The 18,012-nt window shown below is 38.9% G+C and overlaps 1 protein-coding gene across 5 annotated transcripts in view; it reads left to right on the top strand.

Annotated features, from left to right (window-relative positions):
• The window catches only part of LOC111242925 (putative fatty acyl-CoA reductase CG5065), a 36,710-nt gene that overhangs the window by 18,095 nt on the left and 603 nt on the right, over positions 1-18,012 (top strand). Inside the window, exons 1-10 of one of the 5 annotated variants that reach the window (XM_022787871.2) lie at positions 4,107-4,235; positions 10,899-11,072; positions 11,698-11,814; positions 12,188-12,297; positions 13,148-13,363; positions 13,688-13,898; positions 14,053-14,201; positions 16,626-16,817; positions 16,967-17,171; positions 17,525-17,655. In XM_022787871.2, the coding sequence (XP_022643606.1) occupies positions 10,980-11,072; positions 11,698-11,814; positions 12,188-12,297; positions 13,148-13,363; positions 13,688-13,898; positions 14,053-14,201; positions 16,626-16,817; positions 16,967-17,171; positions 17,525-17,655 (1,424 nt within the window). In that variant the 5' untranslated portion in view covers positions 4,107-4,235; positions 10,899-10,979. Of the gene's footprint in view, positions 1-4,106; positions 4,236-10,420; positions 11,073-11,697; positions 11,815-12,187; positions 12,298-13,147; positions 13,364-13,687; positions 13,899-14,052; positions 14,202-16,625; positions 16,818-16,966; positions 17,172-17,524; positions 17,656-18,012 lie in introns of those variants that run through there. The other 4 variants (XM_022787870.2, XM_086984977.1, XM_022787872.2 and 1 more) reach the window with 4 other exon arrangements.

Genomic DNA, 18,012 nt, shown 5'->3' with positions numbered 1-18,012 from the left:
ACGGAAACTGCCGCAGATAGTTTTTGAAAAAAGAAATATCATAACAAAGTGTTTATGTTTACAGCAGATTATGGCATTCCCCAACCCCTAGTCGGGCACAAGCCAAACAAAGTCCTATTTTATAAAGGGTTGCTATTTTAGCACAATGGTAAACTGTATATCTTGACGACGAACGCTAACACCGTTGTACGCTAACACAAAACGTATGTACACCATTACGTAGCAACTATTCTTGGTTGATTCCTACACACGCAACTTGTCTATGCGTACAATATCCGAATTTCGGGCCACTGGTTAGTGGTCTATCTGCGATCAGTTCTTTTAAAAATACCTAAATTATTTAGGTGGAGCTGTCGTCGGTCCATAGAGGCAAATTCTATATTGTTTAGAATATTCTGATTTCGACTTGCTTCTGTCAGAATATCACTTGATGGAAGTGGGGTTTGCCTCCTCCTCCTCCTCCTCCTCCTCTTCTTCTTCTTCTTCTTCTTCTTCTTCCTCCTCCTCTTCCTCTTCCTCCTCCTCCTCGTTTTGGGTTGAATGACCGGTTACTAAAGGAAATACATTTCAGACTTACATTAGCCTAATATGAAATTCAGAGGAAAGTCTATGTCCAGTTTTCATAGAGAAAATCTCGTGCTGCCCATAATGCTGTTTATGACAGTTATAGAACGCACGCTCGTACATCGGCTGCTATATTTATGAATCAAAAGAAAACTCACCAGTTTGCGTTAGTTAAACAGGTAAATATTACGTTGAAATCAGCCATTCACATACGGTAAATAACATGTAGCAGCCGAAACCGCTTTTGCTAGGCCTCCATTGAATTAACCCTCTATAAACAGCACAGTATGGTAATAGTAACAATAATAAGAATCATATTAATAATAAAAGTAACGACGTGATCCTTGAATCTAATAATGTAGTTTGTGTTATACGCGCTAATAAAGAAAACGAAATTGTGTTTCGCATAGAAAAAGTGATAAACTGTTCTGCAGAAAACATTACAATATCTATTCTATATGTGCGGTGAGAATGATTGTTAGACATTGTTGCTTGTTGTAAATATTGAACGTGGTTAGTTTATAAGCTTTGTTTTTACTTAAAACAAAAATTAAAACACTCGGTATCAAAGGGAAGAAACGAACAAAATCTTAGCGAAGCTTACGAACGCATATTTACAAATCTAAATTATGATCTGGCTGAACTATAAAAGTATGCTTTGTATTATCGTAATGTGGACGCTGTATAGCGGTTGAAAATTGGCGCGCGAAACTTACGTCCACGGAGAGCGCTAGTTGCTCGTACGGAACTACATGATTGGTCATTTGACGTTGTTGTTGGTGGCGCTTCTGTAACCGCTGGTGTTCGTATGTTCATTGGTGTTCAGGTCCGGCCTTGGAAATCGTACGTCCACCGCCTATCCTATTGATCGTACTATCGAACGCGTAACCCTATCAACCTTTAGCTATATCGAGATATTCGTATAGACGGATAGGACAAGCCACGAACACCCTTAATATTCATATCGGCAGAAGAAAGTGGATAAAAACATTGGCGCGTCGGCAGCGTCCGCGACGCTCATTATCGTTCCACAACCGAACGGCTACAGAAGCTATGCAATCGAGTAACGCCTTCCATTACTATGATCATTACCCATAAAATTAACACATGCAACTGCAGTAGCGACAACGACAAAAAAGAAACATTATCGTAGATTTTTACTAATAACTTAGGTGATTTAGCCGACTGACCAATCCCAGCCGCTAAATAATAGAACCGACCGATTAAAAGAGTTAGAATAGAAATGCGCGGACCGAATAAACTAAGATTAAGCATTATATTATAGCGTAATTACGATCGTACGATTGAGACTGTGACCGGGTTTCGGGGGCAGCATTCAGTGTTCATGGCGAAGACTCAATGATCCGGTCCAAGAGATTAGTGCGTTGAATAAAACTAGTTCGGAGTATTAGAATTTCTTACCAATAAGCGCTAGACATAACAATCATATACCTTTGCGTCTACCAATATTTTTCATAAGTCGCATCGATGTTAGCCTTAACGTATTAGATTAATAAAACGATGTTTATCATCAACCTTTATCGAAGCTATCGACTATTAATATTTGTGTATGTGTGTGACTGTTTGTATGAAGTTTAGAACTTCAACGAAAGTCCTGCAATAAATTTGATTAGAGACGCTATGAACGGTATTAGCGATTACGAGAAATACATGTTGATATTTGTAGTTTCCTAAAGTATTCAAAGTAGCAACTTCTCGCAGTATGAAACAATCCTGGGATCCTGTTTCAGTTTGCTCTAGCTAAGAATTACAAGGGGCAGATTATTATAACACGAACTGCTTAATTGCGCGGAACGGCAACAATATCAACTCTTTGTCTGGTTCGCTCCGAGTGGACTTCAGAGAAATATTACTGTTGCCGCCGACACCGATATTGCCCCTGTCTGAAGGACTATTTGAGCGTTCCGCCCCAATGTGCACAGACCTCGTCGGCTGTAATTCATATATTTCTGTCCAGCCCGACAAACCAGGTCACCGTTTCATACGGCAAAAACGCCTTCTTTCGGTGTTTTCGACTCTGATTCAATTCACTGTGGCAATTCGCAAAGTTCAACCCCGGAACAGAATTACGGCTTCTATGCTACGTTTCGTGCGGTCCGTGACCGTTATCTAGTCAGCGAAGCCACACCCACTAAGCAAAAGTTATTCGAGAGCTTTTACCAGAATGGCTGTTAGTAACTTGATAGTTAGACACACTGTTTAATTGGGCTTGTAAGTTTTGTTTGAGCTGTCTAGCAGATCGAGTATGGGACGCTAGTGTCGTAGTCAGGGTAAAAATGATAAAAGGATAATCATGATTATTGAAGAAGAAGAAGCACTATCGGGATATACATCTATGTCCCCGAAGAATTCACAGTATTAGCACTTTTTTTTTAACGGATCGTTTCACTATTGACTGGGACACAGGTGACGTAATATTCGCAGGAATCGTGACTGGCAAGTTGACAACTGTTTCTGTCTCGAACGACAAACTGGGCTAATTAATCATATTGGGTTGACAAGATTGTACTAAGGTTACATTGTAAAATTCCATTGATCTTTGCGATCCCCTTTCGCTTCAAATGTCTCTCAGATAAATATCTTGCCGAGGGTCGAAATGAATAAACCTGTAAAGGCATGTCGTCGAAAAGAAGATGTAGATCCGAGTAATATGAGCGAAAAAAATCATGATCCAATTACGTGCCACGCCGTGTACGTGCTTATCATGTAAGTTTGCCAAAGGAGAGCAAACCCTTTCCGTAATTAGAGCCGTATAGGTATTTACAACTATGGTAAATAATCAATTTATTGTATATTCTATGGTGGGAATTCTCAGCGATATCAAAACGAGCATCTAAGACTAGATAACCTTGTAAGTATTAGAGCCTCATCAATCTGGCCTATATATGATGAATGAATGATCGTTGCACGCTTGCGCAAGCGCGGGTTGACAATCTGTAACACGCTTCCTATTGACCAGAGTGAATCACGACTATTTCTAATTTTACAAGAAATTCTAGTCTTCGTCTAGTTATAGGCAGTTTGTGTGATCCTATACCAATAGACTAGAACAGCTAACAGCTTGTTAGGACTTAAATCGCCAAGAAATAACACTATCCGAGGTAAAAATTAATTTTTGTTCTATATTTAAACTTCGTATATTTCTGTTACGCAGGAGAACAGTCATTGTCGTCCAAATAATCAATTTCGCGGTTCCCGTTAATTTGCTTTGTAGAAACCTCTAGTGGTATTATTGAACCTCAATATGTATACAGGCCTTTCTCATATGAGATAGTACAAGTCTTCAATGGTAGACTTTATTGTTGCCATCGTCAACGATCGTACCGGCTGAGCGGCGATATGTACAGCTGCTACCCCAGGCCCACCGTGAGCCTCCTCTCCAATAGTAGACGGCAACCCCGCTGGGCTGTGGACCCCTGGGTGCTTGGCGCGCCACTCGCAAAAAAAGGAGCGAGCGGTTATTCTCTAACCACTTACCATTCCCTGTTCGCAGATGCCCCTGAAGTTCTCACAGTTTGTGACGTCGAACTAGTGTGGAACGGTCTCCTTTAATTCAAATGTTTTACAACGCATTACGCTATTCTATGGGAGCTTACGTAGATAGTCAAAGTGTGTCTACCTAATTAAACAAGTGTCTTTGTTCGACTCGGGTAAGTTAGTTTCCAGTTGAACGTGATGAACGAACTGTGTTATAAAGTGTAACCGAAACAAGGGATAACATCAACAGCCAATTTTTCCATGAAACTTAACGTGGGGGTCGACGACAGCGACCGAAGCTTGAGACAAAGCTCGTTCAATGGCGAAAGTGCCTTATTTATCTCACTGCTATATTCAATGAAACATTTCTAATTAACACGTTTCGCTGTAGATTAAACAGTCATCATATTTGGATACACAAATGATAGTCTATGTGGAACTTTTTTTCATCCTCTTCCCATTGCCAGCACTACAATCGTTATGACTTTTAGCTCTAGCGCCTACTTAAAAATGCGGTTTCATTGAGTTGAAATCCTTCCTAATTAACTAAAAGGATTATTCGTAGGTGCATAAAGACTCAGGTACGAACCTATATATCTATATAGAAAAGGATGTCATGATACTAGCTACTGCCATGATTTACTCCGTTTTGTGAAGTATATAGTAACCTCAGATACCATGTTTCTATTTTTACTGAATCGTAACTGTAAAGTCAGATCAGACTTTCGCAGAGCGTGTGCTAGGGCAAAAGATATTTTCGATGGCTATAACATTTGAGGCGTTCTCCATTACGTATGAGCCCATTCAACTTTCCACCACTGGATTCTATGGTTTTTATGGATACCAATTGAGCAAAAGTACCATACCTATACATTCATAATTAGCTTTACCTACGAAATGAGCAAACAGAAATAGTTTAAATCAGCCGGCTTCGAGGTAGCTTGGGCATCGAGGTGATTACTATCCTAGAAAAGGTAAATTTGAAATTCCTCACAGAGATAACCAGGGATTTCACTAACCAAAATAAGGTAATCTATTAGGTTATTAAGGCCTGATGAATATAATTACTGTTCGTAAACAATGTAATTTCGCTGTTCCCTCTTAGATAGCTTATAATTATAATAATAATTCGTTTGATTATTTTATCATTGGTCCGCATCCATGAATCATGAGCTTTCGAACCATACGACAAATGCTACTATCACCTTTTTCGTTTCCGTACAAAATCTGATACAAAAAAAGGGAAGACGGGGGACAACGTCCTCACCGAGAGCCCATACAGGATACTCCTCGTCCTATCCTCATAATTTATTCAAACGTGCAATTAGCCAACTGAAAGCTTTTCAAACCAAGCAATGACCACGAGTTGTAGTGACCGATCACTATAAACCTTCTATTTAGAAGCTATTTTTGGAAAAAAAAAACTACTTATTCCTTAATGAGTTCGTTGAAAGTCAAAAACGCAATCAACTCTAGGGAACATTTACGAGGTAGAAGGATCGCTTTGTACTTGAACTATTATTAATTAGTTTTTTAAAAACTACTCTGATTTGCTAAAATAGACAATAAAATGAATTGAGACGACGAATGCAAGCCTTCTATTGGAGGCATCGGCATTAGAAAACTCTAACTCCTTTAAAGGTATCGATATAACATGGAGATTGCGTAGACCATTCAGAAAGGAATTTTTTCTTGAGACTGTTTACAAGTTGAAAATCATCAGCTAGAATCTGGTCATTTCCTTATTTACCAATACGATGCTACTGGGATCTACTATAGTAATAATAATAAGAAATACTAGCAAATGGGCTAGGTCACCCTTTTTCAAAGAATAAAGGCAGCGTGTCAACGTGAACGTTCGGACATAGCACAGATGAAGTTCCTACCTTGAAAAACAATTTTATCCGGAACCAAATGCACTCATTGCAATAGTTATGCACGCCACCCGCGTCTGGGTAACTCAGATAGTAGATGAAAATTATTACTAGCATGATTCTTTTGAAGTATACTGTAGGTCACGTACTATATGGTTTATTGTCTTAAGCTTCAACCAAGATTACGGTCATCCCTCAAGAGAAGATAAGATAAGAGAGTGACTCATTTGCGTACCGCATAAACCCAGCTAACCGATGTAGGAAATATCTGTTTGTTGGCCATACACGCAAGAATATGATAGATCGTCCTTTTATCTTGATCCCCCCCCCTTCCCCCACATCTTAAAATGTCAGATTATTATTAAATGTTAGAAAATTAAGAACGGCACCAGTGAAATTTCCTAGAAATCACCCATATTTTTGCATAGTTGATCACAGAAATTATATGTTAGTACTCGCATATAGCAGTTCCATAACCCAATCTCCAGATCCTAATACTCGTTACTATCGCTTCTGTTTATCAGTGGGGTATGGAACGCACGGATTTTTCTGTTCTCTGTATACAATTCTGGTAAGCGCAATTATCCAGACCCATGAAATTATAATCCTATTCCTGCATGCATCTGTATATATCCATATAGCACACGACCCTAGACACTCGTAGACTGGCAAAAGGATTAATATAGACCCCTGAAATCCTTCAGCGCTTGAAGTTCGAAAGGATAAACGCATCAATAAGGAAAATGACTTCATACAGTTAGGTCGTACTTAGGGTACTTGTTTCTGACTTTGGCTTTGGCTATCATCACTCGTACTTGCGGAGCATACTTGATACCGCGTATAGGGTCTAGAGCGGACGATAACCATTTTCAAATCTGACGTTCATATACTTGAAATTAGCCAACTTTCGATAGAGTCGAATGCAAACTTCCTAGCTAACGAAGATAATGCTTTCGGAAGCTAAAAGATTATATAAAAGGTAGTGATTCATGAAAGTATTTGGAGCGAACATTTTTTTTTTAGTGAAATGAAAAGATGATGATCACAAAAGAAAATCGTACCCAATATGGCCCTATCTGTGGCCATATTTCAACGTCCGCGTACAAACGCGGTTTTATATTCGCTACTGATCAAGTACCTCGTAATGCCGTTTGAACCAAGTATAACTAATCTGAGAGGAATAACGCATTGTTGATATAAGGTACATAGACTCTATCATATCTAAAAGAGATACGTGTTCATTATGACACTACATTATACCCAAAGGACTTTCTACACAAACGACATAGAATATAGCCTAACTAGTCATTGGTAAATAACGAGTCTAGCTAGCAGATGATTTGTCGTGAGGTCATCGAGGCATACGAGGAAGCTTGTTATTAATGGTCAATTTGTTAATTGTCGGCCTTTTGGGGGGGGGGGGGAGGCAGTTGGTGGAATTCCTGTCAGGAGAAGGTATCGCCATACAGCCTAATTCCATACGGTTGCAACTAGAATCCAGTAACGGCAGGAGATAATCAGTAGTGCTCAATGCTTCTGCTATGAAAACCATCATCAAAAATTTGGTGCGTCTATTATCGTGCTTTATAAACACTTCATATTTTTCTTAAACAATGTTCTGTTATTAACCAGTACACGAAAGATATTGCATAGATATGTCAGACAATAGAATTCTGAAAAACCCGATCGAGAGCCATTTTGCCTGAAATTAGTAATTGTCTTTCTTGTTACAAAACCCACTATAGGTTTCCACCGACGTTAAAGGTATAAACGGTATAATGTTTATACAGTTATTTAGCGCATAGTCTGTAATAATCTCCCATTTAGTGTGCCTTGATGTTGCGATCTTGTTCTGAACGACAAAAGCAAACTTCGAATCTGGAATTAAACCTTGTCCAGAGAGGCTTGCCGACACGCGTTACTGATTAGAATTTGCAGAATTTTAGTGGTAGTTCCAGCGGGTCACGTCCAATCTACATCTATATAATAATACAATAATCGGTGAACCATCTACAGATGGCTGTAATATATGCGTCATGTTATAACGTTATGTGCTGCATAGTAGATGCGAAAGAGCGTTTCCCGGGTGCTTGAATCTGTAAAACCAGACCAATAAATATTAGAAAAGATAGTATTGCTCCGGTTAACCGAAATGTACAACTACACAGTAAACGACATAAAGTAATCGATCGGCGTGGGGTTACGATACGGCGGCAGGCCGTATTAGAACGAGATAGTACGGCATCGACGGCAATCCGCTATTCAACGGCCGAGGGCATATCTTACTCATTAGCGTGTCGCTGGTACTGACGTTGTTGTTATTGTTTATTTCTAGTATCTTGAAGGAATCATTGGCACCTTAGCTTGTACGGTCGCACAGACGTATACCTAAATCGTTTCAAGCAAATCCGTTAGGACAGGGAAAATCGTTGACATTTATCACAGTATTTCTACAGGGATCTTCTTTTTTTCTTTGGTAGTAAGAGCTTTTTGCTTTCGTGTCATAAAAAGAAAACAAGTGCTAGCAACGTTACTTGATAGAAAAAAAAAAAAAAAAAAAAGGAAAAATTTGTTATCATTTTCTGTTCTCTAACTATTAGCCACTATTGACGCTTTGATTTTAGAGAATTTTTGTGAGTCGAAAGCAATACTTACGGCAGGGAACAGCTTTACGAGCTACATAGTCTATTGAAGCTCTATTTGATATCACAGCATACGTCGATCACTCGTGCGACATCAAACGTGTTTAGCGCATACTGATTGTTTGGGGATACTGCGCAACACTTAACACAAAACAAATATATACAGTTCAGACATGCTTTTAAACACGTAGATTGGCTTGAAGCGCGCTATTTTTATGTATATATCAATTCCCTTTATTGCTATCATGCAATACCAGTCAAATGATATTGTCTGGAAATTAGGCCATCGTTGATCTGGCCAGTACCGTTGCTGCAGCTGCTGGTGCGCTAACCCTGGCCGGTTGGGCCGAAGCGTCCTATGTATGAAGCTGAATGGTTGTACTGATTTGCTAGCTATGAAGATTGCAATGACTAATGTACGATAGTATACTACAAAGTAGTCATGTTGCTGATTTGACCACTTTTACCATAGTCGATGGCGATGTCATAGACATCGATGCGCCAATCAGGATTATTGTTCGCAGCACTAACACTAGCGTGCCCCGAAGGGCATGTGCATAGACCCACAATTTCAACCAGCGGTCGTTGCTGCTGTTGACGCTGGGTCAACGCTAGACGGTCAGAAAGCGCGCAGCGCTTACGGACGATCTTCTGCACGCGTGCCACTAATGCTACGACCACCCTGCGACTACCGAACTATCGGCGCCCAGCCAATGAGCTTTTATATAGATATATAAATAATACAAGATTCTAAGCAACAAAGTAGGTATATATATTCCAAATATGTATGGCGGCTATCATGTACGATAATGCGCGCTTTCGTTGTAGTATTGATAGTTCACAAATATCCATTCTTTCTATGTAGCTACCAGATATTCAGTCGACGCAGGCTAGAAGGCAATAAGCTAGCGTCAGCCAGATAGTCGGGGGCTGTCTCTGTTTCCCGACCCCTCTACAACAACAATATTTAGACGGCCCGTGTACAGTCGCCGACGGAGGCTCGGACAAAATCATCACCCTTTTCGCCTTTCACTTGATTGCAGATGGCAAAATAACATAAAAATGGCGTGCGCGAAATTGCGTGTGTATTAACGATTGCGTCGCACCCTATATATACATACATATTGTAGCAATGAAAGCAATCCTTGATTAAGTTCTATGATCCGACAGAAACATCGTGCACGTTTGACAGCTTGCTAAGACTGCGTAACATTAGACAAAATATATAAACAAAATCAATCCAGGATTACTAAATGATCAAGAAAATGATTTAATTAAATCGCTAATATGAGGGCGTAATATATATATATATAATAAAATCAGACATGGAAATAATAACAAGCAAAGTAATGCGATAGTATTAGATGCGAACTACTAGGATCAGTAAAGGTTAGATTAGCGCTTAACCAAAACGTAAATGGTGATCTGATCTTTGCAAAACAAGCCCGTTCGCTAGCAGCACCCGTTCCCTGCTAATGTTAAATTACCAGCCGTCTCACCTTTAAAGTATCTAAAAGCATCTTTTCTATTGCAGGGGGAAGCAGGCAAAGCTCGATTACATGACGCGATTTATATGGTCTTGATAGATCTAATATTTTTTCCTAAATTTCACTCATTTTCTCTGATATACTGTTAGGTCTGAGTTTCGACTGAACAACGCAGCAGTTAACGAGCTTTCGTTATATATTACTCTTGTATCTACAATAACCACACGTTTACTTTGTCAGCGTCTTGTTCTCTAGCTGGAATTGTGGTAGAACAGACATTTTATGGCTACAAATTCAAATTGAAGGCATGAAAGGCTTAAGTAAATAGATGGATTTGTGCTAAAAAAAAAAAAAGGTGGGAAAAGTGTTTAGGGAAGTACGCATTGTTCTACTAGAGGTGACCAGATGGTCTGTACAACTCATAGAAACGTTCAATCGTAGATTCAGAACAAGTACCCTGCGAAATAAATGCTCTTTTTCGTTTTTCTTTTGTTTTCCTGGAGGCGAGACCGATAAAGCTTTTCAGACGGGTATGCTAACGTTTGTTTGGCTCGATTAAACAACACACATTTTTATATCAGATACCCGCGTATTAAAGTATTCTTATAAAGAAAATCCCATTTTGTTATTAATTATTGAGTTCAAATAGAATACATCATTGTACTGCATGTAGAGCTGTTGATGCTTCATTTAGTGGTTTAATCATATCCGGCGTCTACCGTACGATAGAACAATACGTTAGCGTAGCGATCGTGCAGCGACAATATAGGACACGTTTCGTGTTGAATGGCCTTTCAGATGAAAAAATTAACAGCTTTGTGCCTTTGCGACAGGCGGAAAAATTCTATCTCTTTGAAATCAGCCGACAAAAACCTAAGGAATATTGAGCAGCTCAGAAAAGCCACAAACGGAAAATGGATTTCGCCGCGAGTAAACACTCGGACATAGCGGCATTTTTTGCCAACAAAACGCTGTTGATTACTGGTGGAACCGGCTTTATAGGAAAGGTGAGCTTCGTGGCGTATGTTATATATATATTGATATATATATTGATATATATATTCAATATATATATATTGAGAAAGAATGTCTAGTAAGAATTGTAAGTCGCATTTATTTCAGTTTTTATCAGGCCTTTGATAGGTTGTATAATTTACTCACTGGATAGAGTTGTATTGAAATATCGTAACCTGCGTGAAGAGTCTCCCTTCATCCCTTTTCGGATTATACACACAGTATTTGCCCTACACCCTATAATAGTAAGGTGATTTAAAGAGAAAAATAGTGGCTTTTTCAGCATATATAGATTTTTCTTCTAAATTTATCCTGTCTCCTCGGTGCTGTGTGTGCATTTGTGTTTGGGGGTCTTGGAAAAGTATACTCTTTCAAACAGATTTTAATCCTTTCGTTTGCTAAATGTAATACATGACAGTAATAAAGATTAATTGGAACTGAAGTTCAGACCGTTTCAGTAAATTCCTACAACGACAAACCGTTGTCCTCATATTGCGCTTTGTTCATAAAGACCGACGTCCATAATCGAACACTGATGATGTGGTGGACCTTAATGTACGTATGCACCCACTTTGATCAACACCTAAAGATCTAAACTGCTTTAACCTATCCATCTAGCTTTTGGTAGAGAAGCTGCTCCGCGCATGTCCGGATATCAGAAAGATCTACCTCGTCATACGACCTAAGAAAGGCGTCAGCCCTCAAAAGCGACTCGCAACTCTACTTGCAGGCAAGGCAGGTTTTTACACGTGAACTTCCTGTGCATCTGTTGAGACTAAACGATGTTTACATGTTCCATGTCTAAGGCTATTTTTGCCTGTTATCTGTGCCTTATCTACATCCATTCACGAATAGTAAGCTTTATGTCAGCGGTCAGCAGCAGTACCCCACAAAGAGTTTCCCTGATCCGCGCGTTTCACTATATGTCGTAATATATGCTGCTACATTCAATTATTACTCATAATAATTGAATGTCCATTATAATTATTCTATTCATATGATAACGATTTTGTTGCAATAGGCTCAGCCTGAGAGAATAACGTTTTAACGAAATGCGCTTGAGCAGAACAAAGAACAGAAACAATCCTATTTGATGCCCTTTTGATAGGTATTTGAAGGGGTGATAAATCGTCGGCCTGAAGCCTTGAACCAAGTGGAGGCACTCGTCGGAGAAACGTCTGAGCCACTTCTCGGTTTATCTGAAGCTGACCTTGCCAGGTAAACCAAATCTCAAGCATACGTTGTAGACTAGGGGCTTCTAGCGTCTATTAGATTCTACTCGATATCCATCTCATAATGTACTACTATGTTTCGGTATTGAGATCGGTATTGATAAACATTTTTCTTAGATTTATTAAATTTTTTATTTATTAAATTTGGGTTCATGTAAATTTAAAGTTTTGGGCACGTCCCCACAAATCAAACTGCATTAACTTTGCATGATCCAGTCTACTTAGCCATTTTTTTCGGGCAAGCGGCTTATAAACATGAATCGCATATAGAATATTTCGTAGTCGGTCAACAGCATCAGTATGCTTATTGCCCTTAACAGCATGTGGTACCCTTGTCCAAATTCCTAAATACTAGAGAGGAAAAATGTCGTTCACTCCGTCACTTAGGGATGTCTGTGCGTTGGGTGCAGGTGAGCGAACGTCACCAACTTTAGCTTGAAAGAGAATAAGCTTTGAAAGAAATATATATTATCCTAAGAAGCGTAAGCATTTTACGCTATAGAAAAAAAAAAGTACAATTGGGTTAAAACTTTACTGCCTGCTAACTTTAAAAAATTTCTATATAGCAAGTTCTAGCATTTTTCCCTCCAGAAGAAACGCACGCGCAAATATTCTCCCAAAACTCCCTGATAGAAACTCAGATATAGAAGTCTTCGTATTGAGAAGCCCCCGCATATATTTTGTGATGCACATCTGGCTAAAATCGTTCCTTCGACAATTTAGATTTCTCGGAAATAGTCATAATGTTAGTGAAACTTAATCGTTAGTATCAACTTTCTTTAGTAACTTTTTCGTGTAATTGACTATATTCTAGTCTAACTATTTGACTTTTATAGAATCAAGTTGGAGGTTGAAATTGTGATTCATTCTGCTGCAACCGTAAAATTCAACGAGCCTTTATCGGTGGCGACGCGAGTTAATATCGGCAGCACCATACAGATGGTCGCTCTTTGTCGTCAGATGCCGAAACTCTGTTGTCTCTTACATGTATCGACTGCTTATGTCAATGTCACCGAACCATCAGACGTTATCGTCGAAGAGCGGGTCTATCAGTAAGGATTCTTCTGGCTTTTCGTATCATGCCTTGATAGATTTCTAAAGATTATATATATATATATATATATATATAATCTTTGGTAGTGCGTCATTCATGACATTGTAGCATCCTCTTATGCATCTAGAGATCTGCTGAAACGGTAAATGTTTCATTTTTTGGAACTATTAGATCATTTAAAAGGCAATGATAATTCTATGCAGACGTAACTTACAACATATATATCAGCATCAACCATGGCCAGAGTATTCATTATCCAACTATTACGTTTGGATTGAAGATGCACACAGCTAATACTTTGATCAACGGTATCGTTTTCTAGCTCGAAGTTGTCCGGCGAAGATTTACTAGAGTTAATCGAACGTCTGCCTCCGGACGCACTGGAGGCAGCGACGCCGAAGCTTATGCTCGGGTTTCCCAACACTTATACAATAACAAAGAAACTAGCAGAACAGGTGGTTGAAAATTCAGGCTTACCTGCTATTATTGTGCGTCCCTCAGTCGTGATCGCCACAAACAAGGAACCATTTCCGGTAAGTACCACCTTAAAATCTTCACCATTACCAGAAACACCATGCCTGCAAAAATATGGAACGATGAAACTGAACCGTAGATACTAATGAAGTGTATTGACTTCGTCCAAAAATGTTCCACGTAAACTATATGGTCTATTAATGTTTTTTTCAGGCTTGGATTGATAATATGAACGGTCCGACTGGTTTCTTATTGGCTCTAGGCACCGGTGTCTTGTCCGTCGTCCGAACAAAGCTTTCTCTCAAACCAGATATCGTTCCTGCAGATTTTGTCGTAAACTGTATCATTGCCGCAGTATACCGGTACGGCCAATTGGAAGGAAAAGCAAACCCGTCGAATATTTTTTTTATCAATATATTATTAATTATCGTACTTAATATCCGATCAGAACGTTTGCTATGTACGGCATCCCAGGTTTGACCTAAAGGGTTCTCCCATTTCCGCATAAAGTGAAAGTCCCAGACAATCAGAACCTTAATGGCTATAAAGATAACAGCGGAAAGCGAATAAACTATAAATACTAGTCACCTACAAGGCTATATCAACAGCATATCGGCCTAAACTAATACAATTGTTCTGAAAAAAAAAAGACGCGCATGCCTGATTTGCTCAGTGATCGTATGTAAGCAGAGATATCATTCGTGCACGTACTGATAACGTAGCTTGTACATTGGTTCTAGAGAATTTGGACATATTCTACAACGACATTTAGCGTTAAATTTTCGGCTACGAGGAACTGGAGTAACTGACACGCAACCAGGACAGATGGCTCTGTAGGTTGAAATGATTTAAAAACTTCGACCCATATATCACGTATATATATACGACGGGTTGCTGACGCTAAACACTTTTGATCCTGAGCGCACATAGCTCAGAGAGCTAAAACCATTATAAAATGACCCATTCTGTGGTCCATATATATGTATATAGATTAGTAAACGCTTTCTATATACATATATATATATATATATATATATATATATGGACATTGACTCTGGCCCATTCAAAGCAGCGAAGAAACGCTTCTATTTAGTTCGCGGCAGCGAATTTTCCTATGACGCTGCTGGTCTGGCGGCAACAATGCCTCATATGATTATAATTTTTTTTGTGCCGTTATCGTTTCGATGTCGTGTGCTTTTACAGAGGTACTTCTGTCTATATTTTGATGGCTGTTAACGTGCCGTTGTTGTAGCCATCTCATCGCAGGTTTTTGCCGAATGTTCATATTATTACGGCCGAAGGAAGAATGAGACATTGCTTTTCTTCTTGGTATTCGATACGAAAATATGGGGCAACCATGCAGTAACGCGCTGGAAACCCTAACACAACATATCCTGTTTTCAGAGTAACCAAATATGTAATTCAGTGTCGTTAACATATCACCTGCCAGGTTGACGGAACAGCGCAGTGTTTCATCAGAAGCCCCAGCAAGAGCAAGAGCCATTTTCTACCTGTATCATTTAGGACGCAGAGTATTTCAACGGTTCACAACAAATCGATAGGATATAAAACAATTACGAAAAGAAACAAAGGCCGACAAGAACATATTTAAGCTAGGGGCCCTCTCAATTCCCTTGTTACCTTTTGGGAAGGATACTTCTTATAACTAATAAGGATTTTCCTATCATCAATTCACGTTGCCGTTTCAACCGTTATCTCATCTATATGGCCATTGGTACAACTATTCTCATACAGCGGTGGTAAGGTAGATGTTGTGCGATAGAAGCCGAACCAGTCTGCAGGGATTATAGTGCGATAACTACGTATGCGTATCACTTATTGGAATACTATCACTAAAAGGGCGAATAGACCCTTGAATAAGACTTCAACTAGCGTTATATTATAGACAGCCTGCTAATTTGAACAAATGGCAATCGTGAATTCTACAGAAGGTTGGCTGGAGCCCCATGATACATGTCCTTATAATAACTGAACCAATGTACATTGCGTTGTCTTAAACTTGATTCAATAAATATACTTTAAATCGCTTTATTCAATCACAAGGGGGCTATAATGGGTTTTTGTCAGAACAGCATATATGTGTGTATATATATATATATATATATATATATATATATATATATATATATATATCTATATATATATATATATATATAGAGAGAGAGAGAGAGAGATTGCTAGAAACTGTCAATATACATTTTAACCCTCTAATGGATGCGGGGGACTGCAATTGCATTTACGGCAATCCGTATTCACAAGTTTCGTACGAATCTTTCGTTTTTTTTTTTCGCCTATATCGTCAACTGTAAGGATGTGTACTTTTCAATTTATAATCGGCTGAGGGTCCGGTTCTAATGGTCGCGCAGGGGAGCGGCTAGTGGGTGTCCGACATTTTTATCGAGAAGCCCTGGATGGCTACACGGCAATATGTTCATTTCAGCTCCCTTTAATACTGTATGCCTCTGAACAAATGGAATCGAATATGGTGTATGAACATTGGTATAGTAGCTTGTGAGACGAAACAACACATTTTTAAACGGGCCTCTAACGAAAGGAAATAGATACGATTTCATGATGAGATTATTTGAGAATATCGTGCAGAAAATTTTATTGCAACCAATGACGATTTTCTTTATAGCCTCTTTATTTCGTATTTAGTACTATATATTTTTTCATATCTATCAAGCATGATGGTGACAACAAACAAACTATAATAAAATCTGCAAGTTACTGAATGGGTGTATCAATTAATTCCTGGATTGCAGACGTGCAACTAACTGGTTTCACCTAGATACTCCGGTACCGGTGGTTCATGCCTGTATGGGCCACGAACGAAATCTGCCCATGTTCGACTTTAAGGGTCGTTGCGAAAAACTTGTAGCTGAATTTCCACCATTAAACTGCATTCGTTACCAAGGAGCAGCTGTTGTGGAAACCGAATGGGAATTTCGGCTGAGGTTGCATCCTTCACGATTATTATTATTATGACCTACAGCTACTGTTTTTAATGATATAATGGCTAAAATTTTTACCTCATACGCTCGGTCCTTCATCATTGCTCCTCCATTGACAAGATACAATAATTTGATGTTTTTCGCTTTATCAGAATGTTTTTGTTTCATAGGATTCCTATGGAGTTAGCTGATCTGTTTGTATGTCGCTTAGCTGGCAAGCAGATTGCCATTAGGAAAATGTATCATCGCCTCGTGGACAGCTTGGAGATGCTTGGATTCTTTTTTTTGCAGGACTGGAACTTTGAAACGACCAATTCGAAACAGCTTTTCGACGGCCTAACTGAGACAGATCAATATGTAAGTGCGAACTGGGGTATCGGTTCATCATATAGATGACACTTGAGACAAACGTTTCGTAATGAGATGGGGCTGGTTCTCAATACGCTAGGTCTTTCTATCAATCCTAGAACCCAGTTAGTCGTATATTTTTGCATACGTTTACATATTATTACTCTTACATAATCTACCTAGTTAAATATTTGTTGTGCGATACGTCCCGTATTACCGAGTAAGATTATTATCGTTATACATTGGATCTGAATCGGTAAAAGGCAGCTTCCCAGACGAAAATTAGGTTTCGTCTGAGTAGTCTCTTATGGGCCTATTTATGCCTAATCAACGAGAACGTAACTGTATTATTGTCCTGTCAGTTATTCCCGATGATGTCGACCGAAGAGTTCTGCTGGGATGAATTCTTCATGATCTATTTGTCCAGTATTAAGTACTTCGTCTTGAACGAGACTTTGAGCCAGCTGGAACCAGCGCGTCGATGGAGACGAAAGTAAGTTATCATTGTCGTCGACCGATGTGAAGTTCACTAGTTGTGAAGATCAAATGATTGCATCAATGAATAACTTTTTTTCAACGGGTATGTTATTGCTAAACAAGGTAGGTATGTTAATATATATATAGGTATGTTAATCTTAAACAAGTATAGGTATAAGGTATGTTACTCCTATTAACTAATGATTTGGCCGTTTTTGCAATACATCAGATTGTTATCTTCATTAATAATAGATCCGCGATAAGCTTTGAAGCTATCATATGATAACTATATTGTGTATATACTTTATAACGCATTACGCTGCCAGTAAAGTACTTATAAAAAAATTTTGGTACTACTCCATCTTGTCGTCTG

The sequence above is a fragment of the Varroa destructor genome, unplaced genomic scaffold (assembly GCF_002443255.2).
Source record: "Varroa destructor unplaced genomic scaffold, Vdes_3.0 BEIS01000001.1, whole genome shotgun sequence".
Lineage (NCBI taxonomy): Eukaryota > Metazoa > Arthropoda > Arachnida > Mesostigmata > Varroidae > Varroa > Varroa destructor.
The sequence above is the reverse complement of the archived record's forward strand: the minus strand, read 5'-3'. Positions and strand labels throughout refer to the sequence as shown.